General features: G+C 52.1%; 8 protein-coding genes across 8 annotated transcripts; 3 read left to right on the forward strand and 5 right to left on the reverse strand.

The window, feature by feature from the left end:
- Positions 1–57: 57 nt before the first annotated feature.
- On the reverse strand, positions 58–1,921 carry CLUP02_16588 (uncharacterized protein; the record flags this gene model as incomplete). The annotated part of the gene is made up of 3 exons (XM_049295506.1): positions 58–1,648; positions 1,715–1,817; positions 1,873–1,921. The coding sequence occupies 3 exons, from the start codon at positions 1,919–1,921 to the stop codon at positions 58–60; spliced, it is 1,743 nt and encodes a 580-aa protein (XP_049152653.1).
- Positions 1,922–2,816: 895 nt separating this feature from the next.
- CLUP02_16589 (fungal specific transcription factor domain-containing protein) lies at positions 2,817–5,682 on the forward strand (the record flags this gene model as incomplete). Its single annotated transcript, XM_049295507.1, has 5 exons — positions 2,817–3,101; positions 3,275–3,291; positions 3,601–4,579; positions 4,639–4,905; positions 4,963–5,682. 5 exons carry the CDS (start codon positions 2,817–2,819, stop codon positions 5,680–5,682), a joined length of 2,268 nt encoding a protein of 755 aa, XP_049152654.1.
- Positions 5,683–5,850: 168 nt separating this feature from the next.
- CLUP02_16590 (PHB depolymerase family esterase) lies at positions 5,851–6,729 on the reverse strand (the record flags this gene model as incomplete). Its single annotated transcript, XM_049295508.1, has 1 exon — positions 5,851–6,729. One exon carries the CDS (start codon positions 6,727–6,729, stop codon positions 5,851–5,853), a length of 879 nt encoding a protein of 292 aa, XP_049152655.1.
- Positions 6,730–8,225: 1,496 nt separating this feature from the next.
- On the forward strand, positions 8,226–11,260 carry CLUP02_16591 (uncharacterized protein; the record flags this gene model as incomplete). The annotated part of the gene is made up of 6 exons (XM_049295509.1): positions 8,226–8,548; positions 8,659–8,812; positions 8,892–8,943; positions 9,618–10,350; positions 10,407–10,484; positions 10,543–11,260. The coding sequence occupies 6 exons, from the start codon at positions 8,226–8,228 to the stop codon at positions 11,258–11,260; spliced, it is 2,058 nt and encodes a 685-aa protein (XP_049152656.1).
- A 426-nt stretch (positions 11,261–11,686) lies between these two features.
- On the forward strand, positions 11,687–12,660 carry CLUP02_16592 (uncharacterized protein; the record flags this gene model as incomplete). The annotated part of the gene is made up of 3 exons (XM_049295510.1): positions 11,687–11,757; positions 11,846–12,249; positions 12,458–12,660. The coding sequence occupies 3 exons, from the start codon at positions 11,687–11,689 to the stop codon at positions 12,658–12,660; spliced, it is 678 nt and encodes a 225-aa protein (XP_049152657.1).
- Positions 12,661–13,246: 586 nt separating this feature from the next.
- On the reverse strand, positions 13,247–15,195 carry CLUP02_16593 (uncharacterized protein; the record flags this gene model as incomplete). Its single annotated transcript, XM_049295511.1, has 5 exons — positions 13,247–13,444; positions 13,507–13,809; positions 13,871–14,732; positions 15,010–15,026; positions 15,166–15,195. The coding sequence occupies 5 exons, from the start codon at positions 15,193–15,195 to the stop codon at positions 13,247–13,249; spliced, it is 1,410 nt and encodes a 469-aa protein (XP_049152658.1).
- Positions 15,196–15,499: 304 nt separating this feature from the next.
- CLUP02_16594 (acetyltransferase) lies at positions 15,500–16,450 on the reverse strand (the record flags this gene model as incomplete). Its single annotated transcript, XM_049295512.1, has 3 exons — positions 15,500–15,591; positions 15,615–15,983; positions 16,051–16,450. 3 exons carry the CDS (start codon positions 16,448–16,450, stop codon positions 15,500–15,502), a joined length of 861 nt encoding a protein of 286 aa, XP_049152659.1.
- A 1,551-nt stretch (positions 16,451–18,001) lies between these two features.
- On the reverse strand, positions 18,002–23,742 carry CLUP02_16595 (uncharacterized protein; the record flags this gene model as incomplete). The annotated part of the gene is made up of 12 exons (XM_049295513.1): positions 18,002–18,132; positions 18,193–18,413; positions 18,444–18,489; positions 18,557–18,643; positions 18,710–18,855; positions 18,883–19,173; positions 19,225–20,271; positions 20,320–22,804; positions 22,883–23,227; positions 23,360–23,406; positions 23,471–23,644; positions 23,690–23,742. The coding sequence occupies 12 exons, from the start codon at positions 23,740–23,742 to the stop codon at positions 18,002–18,004; spliced, it is 5,073 nt and encodes a 1,690-aa protein (XP_049152660.1).
- Between the last annotated feature and the right edge of the window lie 230 nt (positions 23,743–23,972).

The following is a 23,972-nucleotide window of genomic DNA, read 5'->3' on the forward strand; positions in this document are numbered from 1 at the left end:
ACTTTTGTGTGTCCAGTTTCCCATCTTCTTTTTGGCCATTCGCATTCCTACACAGCCCTAGTTGCGGAACAACCGTAGACCGGCCTCTTCAGCATCAACCTCCTCATCGTCCTCCATCTCCGCATCAGAAGCCTGCTCGCCGAGCTCCATCTTCTGGCCAAACAGCGTGCCGAACAATCTGTCGACGGCATCCTGCTCCCACGCCCTGCGGTCCTCGGGCGCCATGAAGTTCTGCAGCTTCTCGTGGACGTTGAAGCGCATCTTGCGGCCCTTGCTCGCGCGCCTGTCGACGTGCTTCTTGGTCTTTGCCTCCTTCATCGCCGCCCACCGCACTGTGGGCTGCGCGCCCGAGGCGCCGGCGCCGCCGTAGTCGGCGGTGCGCTGCTCGACGAGCTCCTTGAGGAGGAGCTGGTAAAAGTCGGCGTCGTCGTAAATGTCCGGGTCCTCGTTGACCTTGGCCGCGACCTGCGCCGGCGCGCACGAGCGCGGGGTACGGGTGCGCTTGATGAGGCGGTCGGCGGAGAGGAGCTGCTCCTCGAGGGAGGCGACGATGGACGTCTGCGAGGAGATGAGGTTGCGCGACTTGACCTCCACCGTGGCGCTGCGCGTCTTGCTGGACCACGTCTCGAGCACCTTTTTGCGGTATTTGGCCGCGCGTTCCTCGGCCTGCTGGATGCCCTCCCAGATCTCCTGGCTCGAGGTCGCGGCGTCGAACGCTTCGCCCCTCTTGCGCTTGCCGCCGGCCTGCTGCTGCTGTAGCTCTGCGGGGAGCAGGCTGGCGCGGAAGCTGTCGAGGGTGTTGAGCAGCTTGAGCGCCGCCTCCTCGGCCGCCTCATACGGTTCAGAGTTTTGCTCTTCTTCGTCGTCCTCGACGGTGGAGTACGAGTTTGTGGCAACGAGGGCCTTTTGCAGCCTGATGCGGATGTTGAGGAGGCCGTCAAAGGCTTTGCGCTGCTCGCGGACGGCGAGGCCCTTTTGGGCGTCTTGCTGCGCGGCGGCGGAGATGGAGGCGGCGAGGACCTTGGAGCCTTCATTCATGAGCCTGCGCTGCTCGGCTCTGGCGTCGGCTTGGGAGGACTTGCCGCGAGGCTTGTCGTCTTCGTCGTCGTCGTCCTCAGAATCTTCCTCCGATTCTTCATCTGAGCCCAACTCGTCTACCTCGTCCTCGTCTGACCCTTCCAATCCGTCCGTCAGACCTTCGTTGTCATCTGAGTCGTCCATCTCGTCGTCCTCATCATCCAATGCAGCACCCTCGCCGTCCTCGTCGTCATCATCTTCCTCCTCCTCTTCCTCGTCGGAGATGAAGTCAGCAGCGGTAGGTCTCTTGCTTCGGCTTCCCTTCTTATCCTTGGGCTGCGAGCTGCCGCGGAAAGCAAAGGCCTCGAGCTTCTCATCGTCGCTCTCGCCGAGTGCGTCATCGCTCGAGATCTCGACGTCTTCGTCTCCGGTGGCTGCAGTGTCGGCAGCCAAGTCGGCGGCGTCCGGGTCGTCGTACTCCTCGCCATTAGAGTCTAGGTCCTCCTGCGCGTCCTCGAATATCTCGCTATCATCGTCGTCGCTCGACTCGTTCAGTGCGTCGCGGCTGACGCGAGCGCCGCGGTATTTCGGGCCTAGCGAGACACCCTCCTTTCCCCGGAGTTTGCTCTTGCTGTGACGGAAGGTTAGTTCTCCCCCAGGCTAGATATGCATGCTTTCTGTTGAGCGTGTATCGTACCCGACTGCGACATAGTGCTCGGTGCCCGCATTCTCATCTGCGCTTTCTTCACTGCCGCTGTCGTTTTCGCTTTGCTCGACAGGCTCAGCCTCAGGATCGAGATCTAGAAAATGTCAGAGTCAGTACTGTAATGATGTGCTTAGCAGATTTTTGCATACCCTTTGCTGGCTTGTCTTCCCAATCGGATGTTCTTCTACGGGCCGACATCGTGCATGTGATTTACGGCTTGTATGGCAATTCGCAGAGGGGCCTGCTGCGCAATGCTAGGTGAATTTTCTGGGCTTCAAGAAACTTTTTGGTGGTGAGGAGCGGCAGAACCAAGAACCCCACCAAGGAAGTTTGACGCATTATGTAAGCTCAGCTCGTGGACCCCTGTACAGCTGGCTGCCAAAGGTGGTGTCGGCATGTTCAGTAATACTCTGGGACATGCTTGATGATGAGGAACACTCAATCTTTGAGAAAGAAAGTGATTCAAGCCAACGGGGATTAATTTTGGGACTTGAGGAACACCTCGTAGACTCCAATCTTCAAACTTCCGACCTTTTGGACTTGGACTCTCAAGGCCCACAACCTGTAAGATGAATGATGTATCGGTGTTGGAAGCCGATTCCGTGTCTACCTATTACCTAGCTGAACGGAAGGCAACCCTCCATTTCCGGTACTCGGACAAGCACAAGGCAGACTCCTCTTCTGGCTAAGGATCTGAGAGTCGATACCACGCCCTTTAGCGGTTCAGCCTCGGTTGACGACCTGGGCAATGCGTAGAATGCCGTCATTCGAAATGAAAGCCTCGATAGGGCGACCAATCATTCAAGGATCGCATCACGTAAAAGTGGACTTGATGGAGATAACGCGTGACCGGACGCTCAACCGGTCACGTGAAGGTCAGCGGGATTAGCTGAGAGCAGGAAAGCCCCGATACCCGAAAAAAGAAGTGAGGCTAAGAGCCTAAGGGGGGGACAGTGAGGTACCCAGGTACCTGCCTGAGCAAACAGGGGAGAAAATCGCCATTACTCGCCTGCTCCCCATCGCTCAACAGTCGCTCACGATCGAACGCGAGAAACAAACAAAAACAGGTCCGCCGGGGGCCTCGCCATGCGCAATGGAGCAGATTGATGCGCAGGTCAGCGACTTGCGCTACTTGACCCAAGCAGCCGTTCCTTTGCCGCCTGACCGCGCTGCCAATGCCGCCGCTTATTCTCCACACAATCACTCTGTCCATTCCCCCCTTTCCGCGACCCCCGGAGGCAATTCCGCACAACAACCAGGGGCCTCCAGAGGTGCAACTCAAGTTGGAACGCCTGGCTCAAGCTCCGTTACTGGTTCCAAGAGGAAGTCAGAGGATGAGAGCAATGCTGCTAAGCAGCAGAGAAGCAAGAGGAACCGGGTGCGTAGTCTTTGCCGCTGTCTATACGTCGTTCCGTCTTTACCATTCATTACCTTAGCTACCCATCGTCTCCTTGTTCTTGTCACTCTTCCCCTGTGAACACCTTTCCCGCCGTGTGCCATGTCATTGATAAACTTTGTGGAACTCCAGAAAGCTAATTGCCGCTGTAACAGTACATATCCATTGCCTGGTAAGGATACCTCCATCCCGGCCATGTCTTTGGCATGCACCCAGCCGAATACCATTGCAACTTCTTCTTCTTGTGGTCGGAGAATCTTGACCCAACCGTCTACCTACACAAATCATTGGCTGTCATAAGCTCCTCCAAGTCTCTAAACTCATCTGTACAAAAGGACGAGATCACTAATTCGGCCCACGCTCTCTCCAACAGTAACGAATGCAAAAGACGCAAAATCAAATGCAATGGCGAAACTCCCTGCCAACGATGTGGCAATCTCAACCTGCAGTGCCTCTATGCCCCGAATTGCTGCTCCAACAGCTTCAAGGACTCGGACGAGTACAAGACCATGACGGAGCAGATGGCCCGCTTGCAAGAGCAGGTCGATAACCTCTATCAGAACATGAATACCCTCCGATCTGAAACCCTGCGTCTGGCGCCCATCCAGGACAAAGTATTGCCTTTCCCCTCAAGCACAGTTCAGGCCTCCCCGGCGAGCTCGCTGTCTCCTCTCCACCGGCCTGAGTTGACCCAAACGAAGCAGGCAACTTTCCGTGGCCCAACAAGTATGGCTTACAGCCTGGACATCGCCAACACTACCATTCACAATATGGGTTACAAGGGCATTGGGGAGGATGAACAAGGCACGCCCCTGGGTGTACCCGAAGACAGTCCTTTCCGCATGCCTCCTCAAGAAAGTCAAATTGACCCCTTGTGGGACTTTGGCAAGGACGAGATGATTCGTTTGTGTCGCCTACATGACGAAGAGGTCGGCATCATGTATCCTGTCATCAAGATACCGTCAGTCATTGAGCATGTCCGTCACCTGACGGCTTACATGGAATCAGCCCGAAAGCAGGGAATCACGCCAAACCTCAATGATGACAAGACACTGCAGCTCAAGATCGTCATGAGCTGCGCTCTTGTGGTGGAAGAGCACGGGCACAGTGAAAAAGCGTGCAAGCTCATTGACAGCATGGACGCCGTTCTCAATCGGAAGCTCATGGTCGAGGCGGTCGACTTTGTGAGTCTTCCAGCCTTGTGTCTTCTCGCTGGATACAGATTCTTGGCCAACGAGGAAATCCTGGCATGGCGCGTAATGGGCCAAGTCACCAGACTGTGCTTGGAGATGGGCATCCACAGAACAACCGGCATCGCCAAAATCAAGAACGAAGAGGATAGGAAAAATGCGTTGAACAGTTTCTGGTCGGCCTACGTTCTGGATCGGCGGTGGGCTTTCAACACTGGCTTGCCGTTCGTCGTTCCGGATGAAGAAATCGATCCAGAATTACCCATGCCTGTGAGTAACCCTGTTCCAACATGAAGTATCTGGGCGTGTCTTTACTCACAGTTGCACAGGAAGAATATCCGTACTTGGTTGCTATGATCAGCTACTCGAGGTTGGGAGCCAAGGTCTGGCGTCAAGTCACAGACTTTGGCCCTGTCCTAGCCCGTGAGCTCCGCCATGAAGACATGGAGCAGTTAGACCAAGAGATCCTTCAATGGTATGAGAACGTACCAGAAGAAGTCAAACTACGCAATTGGGATAAGGAGAAGCAAATGACCTCGACCCCGTCATATAACCTTCAACGCCTGCGCATTTGGACATATCTCCGGTTTAATCAGGTTTGTGTTGCTATATAAGAGATTGCGGCCATGACCTTGATGCTGACTTGTCTGCAGATTCGCATCTGGCTGTATACACCAATCCTGCATAGCGCAACTAGCATCATGGGCCACTTTGCTCAAGCTCAGCGTGTAGTTGATCTCGCGAAAGACACGATCCGCTATCTAAGCCATCTCAACAACACCACGAATTTGTATCGTAAGATACAAGTATTCTACCACCAATTTCTGACATCGGCAATTTCTGTTCTCTTCCTGGCTTCTGTCCATGCACCAGTGAGGTTTAGCTCCACGTGCCGAGAAGAGTTCTACATGGCCCTGGAGCTTGTCAAGGACCTATCCGCCAAAAGTTGGGTCTCCCAGCGGCTATGGCGTACCATCAGTTCCCTCAAAGAAGTTGCACCAAGCATTGGTCTTCGCAACTTGCCAGATGAAGATGCGCACAGCTCCGCGGCTCTGACAATGGCTGGACTCGCGAGTGGCGGACGCATGCCAAACAGCCCGGCGGGGATTGCGCCTTTCGGACGCTCATCCACAACGCCAACGATACCCCAACAACAAACGCCAAACCTGGATACGGCCCAGTCACCAAATAACGGAGTCCGCATTCAAAACGAGATGAGTCGCATTTTTGAGGGATACTTGGGGCTCAACGGCTTCGCATCTAATGGGGACGATGGTTTCGGTGGCCAGTCTGACGCCAGCATGCCGCCGACCACTGCTGTATCGAACTCATACGTCGAGAATGTCTTCAACCACTTTAGGGAAATGTTCTAGTGTTTATCGAGCAGTTCCTTCACATCCCATATTTAGTGAATCTGTTGATTTCATGTATCTAGCGGAGACTTAGCGCCTGCTTCCATATCTACGCTGTACATGTTGCATGGCATCAATGTCAGCTCATTCTGCAACTGTTTTCTCAATCCTCTTGGCTAGCCACAGCTATCACAAGCCGAACCACTTCAAGTCCTGATCCTCCTGAACCGGAACAGTGTGTCCAACACCTTGCGCAGAGTATCCCACGAGCTTAGTGCCGTCTCCGTAAATTATTTGCGTGTATCCACTGATGGGCGTGTTGGTGTTGTTCTTCGCAAAGCTCACACCGTGGATGGTAGACCACTCCTTGAGCTGCTCAGCCAAGTTGGGATACTTGACAAGCGAGTCCGCCGTGCCGTGGAACGTCTGCACGCGCGGGTAGCTCCCGTTGTAGCCGGGATACATGGCGCGCACCTGCGCGGCCCACTGCTCCCCCGTCTTCACGACCAGCCCATTGGCGCACGTGGGATCGGCGCTGATAGGGCTCGAGCCGGGCGAGCCCGCCAGACAACCCGCCGCGACGCCCGAGTAGCACGAGGTGGCGGCGAAGAGGTCCGGGTACGTGGCCGTCAGCACGTTGGTCATCATGCAGCCCGACGAGCTGCCTGTGACGAAGACGCGCTTCGGGTCGGCGCCGTACTGGGCGATGGTGTAGCGAATCATGTTGGCTAGCCCCGTGGAGTCGCCGCCGCCGTCGCGGGTTAGGCTGGCGGTTGTGGCGACGTCCCAGCAGTTGAAGTCACGGGAGGAAGACGGGTAGATCACGACAAAGGTGCCCTTCGCGTCCGACAAGGGGATGTACTCTGCCTGCCGGCTGTAGGCCGCGCCGGAGCCGCCGCAGCCGTGAAGCGCGAGGATGATGGCGGGGGAGGCGGACAGGTTTGGGGGCACGGAGATGTCCATTGTTAGACCTGTTGGGTTTGAGCCGAAGTTTGTGACGCGCTGGAGGGCTGCGTTGGCTTGGGTTGCCAGCGGGAGGGCGGCGACGAAGAGGGTGAGGGGATGCATGTTTAGAAGCGTTTTTGTGAGTAGTGATTTGCGGATCTTGATGTTGCACAAGCTTGTTCTAGATGGAGATGCAGAGATCAGATGGAAAGTCTATCGACAATGAGTTTGTTTAAATACAGGAGATTTGGAACCTTCGAGTCCGATTATCAGAAGTCAGAGACATCTCTCAACAGCCGTTGTGACTTGCCTAAAGTCCAGGGCCTCGGCTCAATGCAGAAGACCAAACCAAACGCATGGTAAGCGCCTCCCTGGTTTAGTATCGTCACATCAAAGAGACCAGCAAAGAGCTCCTACGCAACACTTGTCAAGAGGGGGAAGTAAGTCGGGCTCGGGACCGTGGATATCAAAAAGGCAAGTTCAAGGCTATAAAGGGGGAAGGTTGCGATTTGCTGGGTTGAGGTTGGTTGGCAAATTACCCCCGAGTATCCAAGAATCTGAAAAAGCGCCCATAGCTTCGGCAGCGATGGTCGGTAGTTGGGGATGTTCCATCTTGGCTCTTGTCCTATATATATTGCGGATCTGCTTGGCTTTTTGGCGGGATAATAGATGAGATTGGTGGCCAATCTAGGCGGAACCAGAAAAAGAAGGTGTTGTTTTCGTCTCGTTTTGGAGAAGGACCGTAGCCAAGTGAGGACGATCCTCGGTTCGCATAACCCCGCGCGGGCAGGGGTACCTCGGTACGCGTATTAGATTGAGGTGGTATTCCGATTTTAACTAAGTGACGGACAAGACTGCCGTGTGAGAGAGTTTAGAAAAAGCAAAGAAACGATTAAGTTACAGCATGGACATGTCGCGGGAAAGGCCCGTCGCAAGTAGTCCGATCGGCCCCGCCCCCGGGCCCGAATATCGGTGGGAAGTGGGGATGCTTTTCGGAGGACTGGCCCTACCTACTGCTTGTCACTGTCGATCCATGAGACTTCATCCTAGGGCCCTGTCATGTTCACGAGGCCTTACCTTGGGGACCGATTGACATCTTTCGACCCTCAAGGTCCTTCAATGTCTTTGGTGAACCCGACCTTTGCGGAATCCTAGATATAACCTCATCGCAAGGTAAGGTACATTACGGGAAGGTCGAGGTAGCCGGATGATCTGCACCATGGCTGCGCAGGGGTCCTGCGAAGGAGTGCCTGCTAGCGGAACTAAACAAGGTTTATAAGACTTCGTATGACGAGCATCAAGCACTTCATGCCCAGCGGTCGTGAAAACTTTCTCCGTTAACATATTCGGAAGTCGTGGTTGGTTGGTATCTCCGAAGCTTGCAAAAAAAGATATACAATGACCCAACTTATCTGCAGACCAAATATTCAAACGAAAACATCATCCCTTCTTCGCATGTCAGCTGAGTACTTTCTTCTAGAACCTGACATCCATACTCGACATCTTCTCGTGTATATTCAGCAGCGTTACTGCAGCTAGCAACGATAACTACTAATAATCACTAATATCCTCTCGATTAACCACCTACCTCAAGAATTCCTACGAGACAGATCATCGCCATGGAGACCGGCTTAGCAGTCACAATCGCCGTGCTCAGTACGTTAGTAGGGAGTGGCATACTCTACGGCGTATACAAATGCGTCGTCATACAAAAGGGTCCCGACCCGGACCTCGAGAATGCCTTTCCGCCGGCGTACTGCGCGTATCAGATGCCGCCGGTGCAATATCAAGCGCCGGCCCCAGCCTATCAGCCTCCGGTCCAGTACCAACCGCAGGTTCAGTACCAGCCGCAGGCTCAGGCGGGCTTGGTGCCGGCTGCCTTGGCAGCACTGGGGGCCCTGTGGCCGCAACCTCCGCCTGCTGCCGCACAACGACAGTTATGGTGATCCCGTCTCCCGTCTCGCCTGGCGTATTCGCTCGATAATAAGACTAGAAGACGGATGGAGTGGCATGTCGACCTTTCACTCCGAATCAATTTCAGCTATCGCCCAGCGCGTCCGAGCTCGCCGACTCCGCGGCCCGCGAGCGGGCCCAAGACGAGCTTGATCGGCAGCTCCTGACCAAGACGAAGTTTTGGGATCTCGACACCCTCGAGGAGAACGCCCGTCTCCCCCAGGAGCACCACGACTCGAAGACTTTTTCTAAGGTGAGTGAGCGGGAGGAAGGCGAAGATAGCTGCCGGCGAAACTTCATCACAGAAACTAACAACTTATAAGGTATGGCAGAAATCGGCCTCACCAAGTACCGACGTCTACCTGCATAGGAGTCTGCCTCAATGTCAGAAATCGAATCGCACAAGTGAATCGGTTGTACGTCAGACGGACATAGCCGTTGAAAAAGGCGCACCATGAAGAGAGGATGGGAGCCGAGAATGCGGCTCGCCAGCCTGTCTTGCACGTTCATAGGTGCAGAAGAAGGCAAACGGTGCAGCGGCAAGGATTCAAGCGCGACCCATCAGACTCAGATGCCGGGCTGACAAGTGGCGGGCAGTGGGCGCATCATGCAGCCCAGATTTCAAGGGATGGTGTCGCTTGTGGGCACGCTCGCTGTGATTTGCGTGCCACGCGTGCCACTGCATGGCTCAGATAGGCAACTCAAGTGACCGCAGCCAATGGGTGGCTCTCTTATGTCAGATTCAACCAACAAGGCAGTGAGATAGTTGAATACTGAACAGTAAGAGCATGTGATGCAAGACAGCCTCAATGTTACTATTCCAAGTCAAGTGAGGAATTATTGCTTCTTCTGACAGCCTGTGGTCAGCCTCCTCCGCTAGTGCCAAGGGCGGGCCGGATTGTGCATCCGAAACACAGAGAGGGCAGGCGCGCGCGCAGGTAGGCAGGAGGTACAAAAAGGCAAGCGAATGTCCGAAATTCTCGTCGGCCTTGAAGTAATCCGAACCCTTCAACATTCCAAACCTAAATAAACCTGGTGAAATTTGTACGTCATCGCAGACTGCGTCACGTCCGTCCCTTTCCTCGCCATGGCGGCCCCAACGACATCGGCGCACTTCGTCAACGTCTATCAGTCTGTCGACAAAACCAAGCGCCCCGTTACCACATCGCTGGCAGTCGCGAGATCACCACGCCCGCCATCGGGCGACACCGAAGAAATCAAGGCCACGCTGCCCGAATACTATACTGCACCGCCATGGCGCCTTCTCTGGGATGATTTGGTACTCTTCATTAGATGCATCGGGTCCATCCCCTTCGTCATCACTCCCCTATGGTATCCTCGGCGAGATGGAGTCCAATACCCAAAGCTCGACAAGTCATGGGTGCCGAGATTGCTCCTATGGGGCCCCATCGACAGCGCCATCACGGGTATCCAAACCTGGTATCAAGGCAAAGTCGACCCCTATTATCCCTCCGGCGAGATGGATGAGCTGTATCCTTCGGTCGGAAACCTTTGGTGTCTCTTTATACACGGTATTCTCATCGTTACGCAACTGGCTTTCTTGATTTCACTACCGTTCCTGGCTACCCTTCCCTTCCAGCTCTTCGTGCTGTACGTCGGCGGATTCATCTTCGTCAACTATATCTTCTGCTTACAGCTCAATGCCGGAACCGAGAACAACTTGCTCAAGTCTCAGCATGCTTTGTGGCCAGAGGCGGCTAAATGGAAGTCGCTGGACCCCAACGAGAACTACAGCGAAGAATGGATCTTTCTTAACGGCGTGTCCGTTGGGTAAGCGCACCTTGATCACGCTATGTCTTGTGAATATGCTTCTGACGGGAGGCTAGCTCGCATTGGCTGCAGGGGAACATCAACAGACTATCACGCACTTTTCAGCGTCCCATCACCGGTGTCCATAACAGAACGTAGGTTGTACCAACCTCTGACTTTAGGTGCATCCTTCGCTAAACCAAAATGCCGCAGGTCTGGAATCATCTTTGACCTTATCCAGTGTCTCCTAGAGCGATGCTTCTACTTTGGTACCTCGGACACCAGAACTTGCTATGCGCTCATCACAGCTGCCCTGGACCCTGCGCAGAAGAAAGACAAAACGGTTCTCATCCTTCACTCTCAAGGTGGCCTTGAGGGAAGCATCATCCTCGATTGGCTCCTCTCCAACTACCGCCGAGAGACCTTGCATAAGCTGGAGATCTACACTTTCGGTAATGCTGCCAACCACTTCAACGACCCCGAAACTTCTAAAAATGAACACGTTATCGGGCACATCGAGCATTATGGCAACACTGGTGACTTTGTATCCCAATGGGGAGTCATTCATTTCAAGTCTCTGGTTGCCGAGCAAAGTAATCCTCAGCCAATGGATGGAAGGCATCCTTTCTTGCCCATCGTTGATGACATTTTACGCCTTGATAAGAGACAGAACACTTTTGCTGGACTACTTTTCGAGAACAACGTGTTGGGTCACCTGTTGAACCAGCATTATCTCGACAGACTGTTTCCCTTGAATGAAACCCTCACTGGCGTCGTAGAGAGCAAGGAGTCTTTCATGGCCAAGCGTATGAAAGCTGGAAATGGCAGTTGCGACGTCGAAGGGCACAAGGTTTGCCAAAAGAGCAGGCTATGGGAGTATATCAATGGTGGAAAGCCTAGAGAGTATAATTTGCAGCAGTCGTTGACATGAGGAGATAAATCTGATGAGTCCATGGGATTCATATCGGTATTGTGGTAAAATGGAGGACTTTTGGGATGAGTTTGCTTCTCTGTGCCATGTGCATGGCGAGAGTCCGGAGTCACGGGGTGTAATGGGTAACATGGGTACATGGAAACAAAATTGTTTGACTAAGGGCATTTTAAAGTATTCATATTAAGCATTGAATACTACTGAATAGACATCGACAAAATATTGGGCAAGACCCCTTAATCCCGAGAAACAACCTCGAACCCTACTTTAACAGTATTAACGTAGTCTTTTGCTGTATGAATTTAGTAGATCTGAAAGAGAGGAATAGATCCAAAGATTCCTGTATGATTCAATCCTAAAGAGATGCACCGGTCCTCACTTTTAACACAAGCACGGTAAGCCGGGCCGGTTAAGCCGGTTGCAACGATGACTCCTACACCGCGATCAGCAATTCCAGGCAGCAACGAGTTAAAGAACCCGTTTTTCGCCTGGTCAAAGTAACATTATCATCAACCACTGAAACTTTGGAACGTCTAAGAGCTTCGATTTGCTTTTGGGAAATAATTGCCCTCAATGGCAGGAAAGAGGACCACAGAAAATACTACAACTCATGATCCAGCCCACAACGAGTATGGCTTTAGCAAGGGAGCTTGACCCCGGTACAACACCTAAAATATCCTGTCCCTTCCAGAATTTGCCTTTCGATATTCATCATCAGATTGCCGTTTACCTGGAATACGCGGACATTCTCAAACTCTCAGCCACCAATCACTTCCTCCACGACCACCTCAACGTCCAAACCCTCATACCGAAACACCAACGGAATCAGTACCTCTACAAGACGGAGCGTTACGGCTATCGCTACGGGCACCGCGGGTTCGGAGGGCGATGGCCGTGCTACGAATGCGGTCGTATCCTAGAGAGGAAATGCTTCGGCGACCGAATGCGGAGGTATGAAAAGTCGTGGTTCCGCAAGTCGTTGATTGTTGGTATCCCTATTACAGGGTAGTTGGTTCGAACCGTAGTTGACGAAGAGATCAATTGAACTATATGAATATCTGCGTAGGTGTAAAAAGGAGGTTCCAACCGTAGGTTGGGCTGGCTACGATAATCGTAAATAGGGCCCCCAATTGGCCCCTGCGCAGTCGGCCGTACGCCGCGGTCGAATTGGACTTCCAATCCGACATTGATGATGAGGCGGTGCTGGGATTGTGCTGTTCGTGAGAGGTGGTATGGGCACTTGCAGCCGATTAAGAAGGGAGGAGAAGTGTTTTATCTTTGCTGGCGGTGTGGGGAATTGTGGAATTCGATGGAGGAGGAGAGGTGCCGGAAGGTGGATGTTTGGATCAAGGTTGATGGTGTACATGGGGAGAAGGACCTGGGGCGGAAGTGTAAGGTAACAGTGTGCAATGGCCAAATGTGATCTCAATAGCAAGTCTCGAGCATTGTGCAACAAGGATCAGTAAACTTCTTGTGAAATGAATTAGCCTCAAGAGGAGGATGGGTATACGGAGGGATTGGCAAGTCGTTTTCTTCGAGTATTGCAACTGAAGAGCGCATGACCTCTCTAGTGCCAATGAGAAACAGAACCATGAGGTTTGATCAAGGTTTCCTGCACGTAAAATAAGCCCATCCCACTAGTATACTTGGTTCCTGTGTGACCGGCAGATCTGCAGGCGTCTCGAAGCCGATGGGGTAAGGCGGACAGCGGGTTGCAACGTATAGTCTGGGGACTGGCAGCCTGGCAGGGCTTTGGTCTTGTCCCACCCGGAATGTGGGAGAAGCCGTATCTCACGATGTTCTAGAAAGGCGGAGCCTATGAGGGTCTGATCTAATCACGTCAATCGATGCATTAGACAGGGCATTGGTTGATCCTGTACACCTGTGCTGGTATCCTCTAGCTTTGAACCCCGAAAGAACATCTCTATATCTAAACACTCCGAAAGCAAGCTCTTCACAGTGAAATTCGGTTGCGCTAGATGCGTATTACACCGTTTCGTTGGCCACCTCGAGAGCTTTATCAGCGACGCTGCTTTGCGCTCTTCCCGTGTCATACTCCTTGTCTTCATAAGGCTTAGCTCCCATGTTCGTCCAAGCACGCTCGATCATTAGCGTAACATCCTTCTCCTTTCCGCGGAAGAGCAGCTCTGTGTCCCCAACACCGAAGGCCGTAATGGATTTATGCTGGTCAGCATTAGACGTGAAGCTTCATAGACTGTGGAAAAGTGTTTAGGATAGAAACTTACGAGACCCAGCGTCAGCTTAATGACGCCGTCTGCCCAGTAGTGCTCGTAAATGTTGGAAGGCTTCTTCGACTGAAGGGCAAGAACGAGGTTATCCGCGGCGTAGATGGCCTGCTTCATAGCGGCTCGGGCATTGGGGTTGGTGACGCCGGCCTCGGCAACATCGCCGCACACGTAAATGTGCGGTAGCGAGTCGACGTCGATTTGCATTGTTGGCTTGACCTTGATCCTGCCTGACTTTGCGATTGCCTCGGGAACGAAATCGCTGATGAGCTGAGAAGAAGGTTGCTGGCCAGTGGCGTTCACCTAGACGTCCGAAACTTGTTACAAGGCTACCCAGAAAATGGAGGTTCAAAACTTGGCTCACCATGAAATCGCATTCGACTTTTCGCCCAGAGCGAAGTGTGACGAAACCATCCACGGGTTTTTCGGATGTTGTCCGCTCCCCGAGTATGACTTCGATTCCTAGATCCTTCAAGCCCGCGAGAGCGCCCACCTGCAAATCATGGCCGAAGCGGTTCATGACTGCGTCTCTAGAGTGAATCAATGTAACATTCTTGTCCGGGTACTGGTCTTTAGCATCCGTAGCAAGCTCGACGCCTGCAGCGCCCCCGCCAACAACAACAAGATTCTTGGCGGCTTTGATGCGTTGCTGGAAGTTTTGCAGCAGCTTGATTCCTTCAGCTTTGCCTGTTGATCCCACTCTTGACGGCAAAGACATGCCCACGCCCGACCCTGTCGCGATGACCATGTACGAGTATGGAATCTTCTCTCCCGTGCCTTGGATCGTCACCGTACTTTCGGTGATCGTAGAGACGCGATCATGAACCCATCGTACAACTCTCTCCGAGCCCGCTGGCAAATAGGGGCCATAGGGAATGAATGTTTTGTGCTCATGCCCCTCGACGACACAGAAGCGAGGCAACGTCCAGGTGAATTGCCAATGTTGGTTCGGTTCGACGATGATGAGTCGGTACGGACCGTCTGTGGGAAGGGAGGTTGCGATCACCCTGGCAGCATGATACCCGGCAAAAGAAGCGCCGATGACTACGATGTTGATCGGCTCGCCGTTTTTCGATGCGGGACCGGCGGGGAGTTTCTTGGTGGTGTAAGATCGCGAGAAAAAGTCCGCGTAAAGCCGTAGCGAGTATCCCACAAGCCTCACGAAAAGGACGACCTTCCTGATTTTGTCCATCGTTGAGTCACGGCCAATAACCGGAGTCCGCGGGCTTGTTGGTGGGAAATAGTCAAGGGAGGTGTGGTACAATGATTATTGACAGAGATCCGATTAAGCGGATGGTCTCAATACTTATCAGATGCATCTGATTAGATCAAAACAGGAACTGGCCTCGTTTAGTAGCGTGTTGTCATTCGGCGGACGAATCGGCTCTGAATTGACCGATGTCGCATCGGCCGACGCTATCCCCGGAACTGCTCAGATTCAGTTGTTGGTTAGCACGCGAGGCGGATTTAAAAGAGGCAGCTCCTCGGGCTTTTGGTACTGACCTCGGCCTTGACTTGACCTAGAGAATTTGCAGTGCCGCTGAGCATGAAATAACCAGGTGTTACTCTCCCATAACTTCCATCGTCCCTCAAGAGTTCGGGCGCTAAGACAACGTGCTACACTTTTGGGACGGTTGTGAGCGTTTATTACGTACAAACGTTTCCGCCGGAGGAGAATCCCTCGCCCATTTTCGTTCTACTTGTAAGCTCTAATGGAAATAAAACTGCAGCGTTTTCACCACACCCGGTACGAAGATCCAAAGGCGGCTTAAGCAGCTCCGTGGGCCCGTACGGCCAACAGGGACGAGATCTTGCCGACGCCGGTGCCCCTGTCCCGGGACAAGGAGCCTAATTTCCACTCCGAGAACCGAGCCAGGGCCATCCAAGCAACGAGTCATGGTTCTCCATGACGGACCTCGCGTGCAAAAGACCCTTTGAAAGGGAGGGAGGGGAGCATTATCAGACAGAATAAACATTAGAGGAGTCGATTGCATTAACCAAATTGGGGAATTTTCAAGCATGCTAGAACGTCGATATCAAATACAAGGTCCCTCCAGTCTTCTCTCAGACATGTACCTCCTGAACCTGCACCTCCACAGCCATGGTACCATTGCTAGCCTTCTTGTCGACACCAATCATATCGACCACGGAAGCGGCCGGGACGCTCTTGACCTCATTGAAGGCAGGGTACCCGGCAGCACGCCACTCCTTGAAAGTCATACCCCCCGCGCATGCAGGCATCTTGACCATGAGGGGAACGACTGTGTCTTCCGGCTGTCCCATGAGCTCCGCGCTGTGAACAATCGTTTCGTCCAGAGTCTCGTAGCCCATCTTCTCGTAGAGCTTGTATGTGGAAGGGGACGACTCAAAGTACAGAGGGAGACCCAGGCTGTCGCTGAGTTCCGCTCCCCACTTACACCAGAGGGCACCGGCCTTTCTGCCCTGGTGCTTGGGATCGACCGCAATAACATGGGAGTCTGGAAAGAGAAGGTCGAGTCAGTCTTTTTTTTGCCAGGGTACCTTTTGTAGGTTTCGTCGACTTACAGATGTAGCGGCGACCGCCAAACAGCTTCTCTCTAGCTTCGTGCAGGGGGTTGAGAACAGCCTCGGCTCGCTCTCTGTCCTTGCCTTCGAGCCAGCCAACACCATGGTTCTTGCGCTCCTCTTCGGTACGTTCTCTGAGATAGATGTCGCCCAGGGCCATGCCCACTATCTCGCCAGTCTCGGTGTCGACGCACTTGTAGGTGTACTGGCAGTCGCTGTGATGCCACCAGGCCAACGTGCCAGCGGTGTGTGCCTTGCGGAATTCTTCAGAGTCTACGCCGTTGGGGAAGAGAACTTTGACCATGATCTCTCCCATCTCATCACCAGTGAAGGCACTAAAATATGAATCGTAGACCTTCTGGATGTCGGGAATCAGCGCTGGCAGAATTGCGTAACCCATGTTGACTGATGTTCGAAGCCAATCTAGTTCAATAATGTTTGAGAAATATGGATATGAAGTATGTCAATATGAGTAATGGAAGATGGCAAAGAACAATGATTTGAGTTATCTTTTGGGGTGATAGCTGTGACCGAGGACTGAATCTGGACTTATATATGTTCTCTGTCCCTCCTTGTACGGAGTAATCCATGTATCTATCATCTACCCATAGTCCAACCCGTCCAACCACTCCGATGGAGTACGATAGAGCTTCAAAGTCAACCCCTGCCCTACTCATGCGGAGTCTCCTCCCGACCAGCTTACCAAAGGAGGTAAAAATGGTCTGGTCTCGCCCAGACCAAAGAAGCCTCCGGCTCAACCAACCTACGGAGAAGTCTCTGCGATGCGGACCTTCAAGTCTTCTACGTGGACCAGGTTAGTACGGAAACTCCAAAGGGAGATGCCAGTGGGCCAGTCAAGTTGCTAAGTTAGGTAGCGAGCACTTCGGCGCGATTCCACCTGGTCCAAAGTCCAGACTCGTTTAGAGTTATCAGATCCGCCATTCTAGCAGCAAAAGTCTGCTCGCGCCCTCGTGTTGGTCCCCCGCTCTGCTACGCCCTAGACCCCTGAGGATGTTCGGCCAAGTGTTGATGGCTGCAACCTTTTTTGCGGACTCTCAGACTCTGTGACTCGATTTCGCCCACCCACCCAAATGGGCGGGACAGCTATGAACTCATGCCGACCCGACATACGAATGAACTAGCAAAAGACCACTGATCCATGGCCAACGTGTCTGTGGAACTGTTCCCCGCCGTGTCGTTGCCAAGCTTTAGACATATAGCTACAACCAACAGCTGGGCCCAGCGAGTGTAATTCAAGGTACCTCATGTCTTGCCTTGTGCGGGCCTTGTGCGTGTTGGCATCCACATCATGATATTAAAAACGATTGGTTCTAAAGCAACCAGACTAGAGTGCAGTCTAAAACTTCCCAAGAGGAACACGAAGAACCCTCAACGGTCTCCAAGTACCTCATAAATGAGAAGTATCACGAATTGCCTCGCTTAGAATTGGTGGCGCAAACGCCACAAATCCAAGTCAAAGTTCCTCGCCGAATTATTCTCTTGCACATGATGCCAAGTCAAGTTATCAGATCCGCTCTGCTACCCCACCACCCTCGTTATCTGATCCATCCGTCCAATCCGGCCTTCGGCATCGTGGAGTCCAGGCAAGGTCCTCTACCGGAGGATCATCTCAGCGTAGACTAGTGGCAACGCTAGACAAGGGAGGTTTTCAGCCCTGGGGTTGCATTTGTCTAACCGAGGGCTAGACATGGGGGGTCCGCAACTTGCAAGAGTCCCTTTGCATCGTGGGAAATGACTTGGCGCCTTCTTTCTTCGGAACAGACCGAGTTACTTCGCATGTGGCAATCGGTTCGTCTCAAGTTGGAGCAAGAATGAGAGCGCGTTCAAGGGGCACCCCTGATGGGCATGGTCTGACTTTTCGCCTAGTCTGGTAAAATCTACCTTTTGACAAGAATCGATCACTAACATTACTAAAGAAGTTTGCAAGTCGCTACTCGCGAAAGTCTTCATTACACATGTAGCTCTTCCTTAGGCCGAATTTGCTTCCGTAGGGCGTACCTGATGGACGAGAAAAGTGGCCGGGAGCCAAGCTGCAGAAGAGAAACGCATGATGGGCTGCGTCTAGACTGATGCGCACACTGCGTGCGATCGGTTATCCTGACATTGACATCTCCGACCCACTAGAGCCTTTAGATGGGGATCCATCTGAAGGACAGAGGATGGAGCAAAACCTTGGTGCAAGGTCACTCATCGCCGGCTTGGCATTGCGGATGCCACACGGCGCGGCTAGAACCAACCTCGCTGTTGGCGAATCCATAGTCACATGTCGCCCTGGCGAGGCGGTCTTGTCGACATGGACCGTGGAGAGGGCTGGATAGATTTCCGAGGCTGATTTCAAGGGGCTGCAGGCAGAGGAACTTTGCAGCACCTACATGACTACATGACCGCGCACCTTGCCCTCCTCGGCGAACAGGAGGCCTGAAGTGAGCATTTGCTTTGGGAGCTGTCAGCCTGCATTACTCAGTGTTGTCTTGACAATGCTAACGTGAGTAAGCATTTGTTGGTGCAGTGCATGTACCTCTCAGGTACTCAATAACACTTACTTGAGAGCAACCAAACTCTGAGTCTATAACTTGGACTTTGGTTATGTACTTTTTTTTTGCGTAATGTCCTGTCAATTAGGTGACTTGATTGCCACCTTTGTCCACAAACACGAGCCAGCTCACTCCCAGTATGCGCATTCTGTAGTTTGGTGACATGCCTATTTGCTTCACCACCTCGTCAAGAATCCAAGACCGAGAACGAGAAGAGTTTGGTAACGCGACATCTTCGCCACGCCAAAAACTAGTTGTTCTTGGCTAGGATACGTACTTCAAAAGACTCATTCCCGTCCAACGTCCTCCGAAGACCGGCTGCAAATGATCGAACAGTGCTAGTGTATCTTCCTCCTCGACTCCAGAGATGTCATCATACACAAGTAGCTTTGATAACACGTCCTTCCCTTCTTGGGCTAGCTTTTCTGCATCCTTTGACATCTTGCCACCATTCCGCGCTTTCAATATTTGGGATAGATGGAACTTGGCTCTCGCGGTCGCAGCATCTGACCAGACACTTTTCCCCGGCTTACCTTCAGCTTTCTGCAAGGCGTTGTTGACCTGCCACCTGGCAATCTATTAGTCAGGACGAGATTTCAATTACACTGAATTAACTTACTCGGCGTCGTTCCATCTTTCAAGATAGGAATACAATGCACCCACAGCATACTGACTTTGTAAAGTGAAGTAGCTGTCTTTACCCTGAAGCCTGATCCTCTCAGCTAGGATAATCTCATGCTGGTCTAGGGAGCCCTTCAAGTCGCCACTCTGCAGCACGATGCAGGCAAGGTCGAACTGAAATCGCAGAACAAGCAACTTGTCGCCAAATACTTGCATGAGTCGAATAGCCCTCTCGGCAAGCAGGATGGCTTCCCCGAAATCGTGCCGATACATACTACAATAAGCCATGTGATGGGCAAGCTTTGCAAAGGAGAAGGGATCCGATTCTTCAGAGGTGATGGTAAGCAGTCGTTCATGACAGCCTTTGTAGATCGACTCGGCAGCTTTGAAGTCGTTGCCCTGGAGCAATGAGTTGGCGTAGTCCGCGAAAGCGTTGATGACTCGGATCCTGTCCACATCGCTGAGCTTGCCTGAAGCTTCCAGCTGCCTTGCACGATTTTGGTTGAAGTCCAGTATCTTCTTTGCCCGCTCACTAATTTCCTTGCGACGGGAAATACCAAGATATTGGAGCAAGTGGTTCATTGTGACATGGATCTCATTTCTTAGCTCGTCGTGATTCGTTTCCAATTGGTCGAGGATTCTCTCTGCGGCCAACAAGAGTCGCATGGCGTCACTTCGGAGGAGCCTTTGCCACAGGAACACTCCGCCGTCTTTGAACAACTCGGCAAGTTCGATGAAAGGTGTCAAAGCGATGATCGTACCCGGATCGGAATAAAACTCCTGAAGGGTCGCAACATGTGGCAAGTATTCCTTGAAATGACTCCAGTTGTGCGGGTCTGGAAAGTCCAAAGAAAGCCGCGGGAGCCGTCGACGAACCAACTCGACAGTTAGTTGGAACAGCTCTTCAGCTTGTCGAGTCTTCTTGTGAAGCTCTCGGGAGATTCTGATTTGCACAGATCGGTGAACGATGTACATCTTCTTGTTGTTTTGGGTCTTCTCAGAAATGAAATGCTTGGATATCAACTGGTTCAAAATTTTCTCGATCCTGACGAATGATTAGTCAATGGGCCGAAACGTCACTTGAATCTCGTACCTGAAGGCTTGTAGATAGGATGGCCCACTTTGACCTTTCTCAATGAGTAGAAGGTCTTTTGGAACCCCGTCACTGTCTAAGAAAGACATAATACGGAGAACCTTATTGGCATCGCTGCTTAGATCTTCCGTGGAAATTTTCATGATGGTGTCAAGCTTTCCGTTGGTGCTTATTCCGTCTTCTAGACCAGAGCCCGGGTTGTTGTCCATCCACCAAGAATCCCAGTAGCTGACAAACTCAGACGGCTTACAGTTCATTGCCTTCATGTACCCAGTGATCAGAACAATTACCAATGGCAAGCCGGCTAGTGTTGCCAGATCTCCCGCGGCTTTGTACTCGGGATCTCTCAGGGAGTAAGTGGATGGGCGAAGATCCAGGGGAAGCCCGTGAAGCAAAAGTTCCCTTCCTTCGTCTATCGACATTTCTTCGAGTGTCTTGCGATAGTAGTTGATTGGCCTTGATGGTGCCGTAAAGCCTTGGCATCTCGTGGTGATCAGAATACTTCCTGCTGTCGCTGATGTCTTTGTTGGCGTGAACCCGTCAATACTATCCCAATTTTCCACATTGTCAAAAACCATCAACCATCGCTTCTCGGTATTTTCCAGGAACTCACGCCCAACTTTCGTAAGCTCCTCTGAATCATTGCCTAGTGCTGCTAAGCCTAGTTCAAGAGCAATTTGGTTGAAGGTTTCCGAAGCACCCACTTGGGTCTCAGCCTGAACCCAGAAGATGTACTCGAAAGACTGCTCGTATCGGTAGGTGAACTCAGCGGCTAGAGCTGTCTTCCCCATGCCACCAACGGCACTCAGAACATAAACCCGGCCAGGTTCTGACAAAATCTTGTAGAGATTGACCAACTCTTTTTCGCGGCCTTTGAAACTTTCATCTTTGGGAAAGGCCCTTGTTTGGACAATTGGAAATCTTCGCATCGAGTCTGTGTTAGATCGAGTTCGGCGGTGGAATCGGCTTGAAGCATATTCTGTAGGGCGGCTCGGACAAGTGCCAAGACTTGTTACCTCCTGTCCTTCCGAAGCACCCGAGGGGACGAGCAATCCACTATCTGCTTCAACAGGGAAGCCCGATACTGGTTCACTCTCGACTGAGACATCATCACCCTCGGTTTCGTCTATATTCTCGGCCGGGTACGGGCGCTGTCCCAACTGTGCGCTTTGCTCTTCAGCAAAGGCGTGCAGCATCCGTAGTTTCATTCCTCTTTCGGACATGTTGTTATTACCGCTTTGTAACATAAAATCATCGCTATCATGTTCTTCCGTAAACCCCTCCCCATAAATAACTGTCAAAGCTAATTGCTCCAAGTGCACCGCTATGTGCTCCTTCATCTGTGCCGGCACCAACGGAGACAGACACAGTGGGCATCTTTCTCTCGAGAAGGACTTTCGGGAGTGGATCGGCCTCAAGAATGACACAATTTGAGTCGCCTCTTCCGGCGAGAACTCAAACGAGTGTGACTCAAATAAGTGCTGTGCTAGTTGTGGTTTGGTTTGAAATTCTTTCTGACAAGACTCGCAGCCCCAAACTTGAGGTATGAGATGGTGTCGTAGCTCGTGTTGATACCACTCGTCACGCGCACCGTATGTTTTGCGACTCCAATCGCATTGATCAAAGGTGCAGAAATAAGCCAGTAAGTCTTCAAATACATGAGCTTCCCAGTCTTCAGGGGTTCTTAACTCTTCGTATAGATTGACCTCGAAACAACAATACGGACAGGTGAATGGCTGACCATCCAAGGATCTGGGCGGTAGTGGTACTTCTCGATGCTGGAAGCCCTCAACAAAAGGCGATGGATCTGCCTTATGAACTGTGGACTGCGTATCTGAAGTGGAGGATGCCGTACGAGGGAAGTGGGGATGAGGGAGCCGGGACGGTGCAACGGAAGTCTCTGTACGTGTTGAACAGCTATTGTCAGACGCAGAGATAGAGCCGTGTTTGTGTGTTCTTTCTGGAATCTCTTCAATTCGAGGAATCGAGGGCTTTGGATGCTGGAAACTGATAGCATCAACAGCGATACCGCGCCGAAGGCCCTGCCGGGAACCCGGTCTTGAGGTCCTGGCATTGATACTCGAATCGTTGGTCAGTCTCTCCCGCATAATACGCAGGGACTGTTGTCGTCTCCAGTTGGCCCGTCCAAGCCTTTCAATCAAGACTTCTGATGCGCCGGGAAACATTGATCTAGTCAACTCTATATGTTCGCGCAATGGGTTATTCAGCAGGTCGTTGGGAGCATTCGGATTGCCAGGGACGTCATCTAGGTCTTCTGGATAAGCTTCTCTCAAGGCAGGATTGAGAGACTTAAGCTGATCCAGTGAATCCTCCGCACACAGGAAGACCTCTTGGATTTCAGCAGCTATGCGTGTGCTTTCGGTCTGTTGCAGTGGGCTTGCTGTGCCCATTGCATCGTCAAAAAGAGGATCCGATAAATCTATGTCGTTCCATTGATAGGTTCCATGTTGAAGCGCTTCAATGTCTACATGCCATTATTGTCAGTCAAAAACAGGGGTCAGATGCAAACAAGCCCGAGGTCGGCGCAGTGAGTGGTAATTACCTTGCTTCAGTTCATCTTGAAAGACGTTCAATAGCACAACGACCTGATTACGAAGCCTTTGATTCAACCGGAGACTTCGGTCCAAACTGTAGTTGGATGCCCCGATGTCATGGCCCCAGGTTCTGAATGCTGTCAAAACTTGACCAGCGACATTAAGTTCAATATCAGGGTGGTTGCTCTTCAGATTTTCGCAAATCGTACAGATAATTTGTAGAGTTTCGCAACATTCTTCGAACTTGGCTGCTATCAGAGCGGTTTCGCCGAAAGCTGCCTTCTGGTCATTGCCAGGACGTATGGTAGCATACACTGTCGATGAGAAACGAGGATACATCATGTGGCCGTGAACTACAGCCAGGGAGAGTCCAGGTTAGTACAGAGGTCAATTTCATGGCGAACGAAGCATTGAAGTTGGAAAGATCTTGGAAAAGATCACCGAAAGGAGTCGTATAGACCGACCTTCAGATTATGGGGCAACACTCTGCCGGCCCTCTTTCGTGAGAAGAGAGGCAAACGCAGTAAACACGCTAAGCAGTGTGCCTTGGGACGCAGCACAGGACTGGATGGGATTGTGCGAGGCGGAATGCTTACAGCCTGCGAATGGAAAGTACCGTGCTTTTCAAGTACAGAATGGGGTATACGGTACTGTTAAAGCCGGCTGAGGCTTGACCAATAAATGCATTATCATTGTCACCATCCGGGCGTGCGGAGCCTACGAAAGTTGCAGATTGGATGCAGTAAGCATGCTGTGCAACAAGGAGTAGTCTGATGCAGAGCGTGTCGAGTTGGCATGAGGATCACCACTATCACCTGATCCATCCTGTTCGGTGACGGAAGTGAGGAGACTTGCAGAAGAGGGGCATGACTGCCTACATTATAGTGAGCGGCGAGCCGCAGCGACGGGGTCTGACCTAACCTCAGAAACTGCCTTAGGACTAGACTTTGTGACGAATGTACCCCACCCTACATCATCGGCATAAAATGCCTTACTGATGGTAAGGAAGTAGGTGTGGGTGTAGAGCGCTAGCCCATTCGTAGGTTCAACCAAGATGCGGCCGACAAGGCTCTTTCGCCCTGGATTACTTTGGAGAAC

Source organism: Colletotrichum lupini, chromosome 9 (genome assembly GCF_023278565.1).
Source record: "Colletotrichum lupini chromosome 9, complete sequence".
NCBI classification, from domain to species: Eukaryota; Fungi; Ascomycota; class Sordariomycetes; order Glomerellales; family Glomerellaceae; genus Colletotrichum; species Colletotrichum lupini.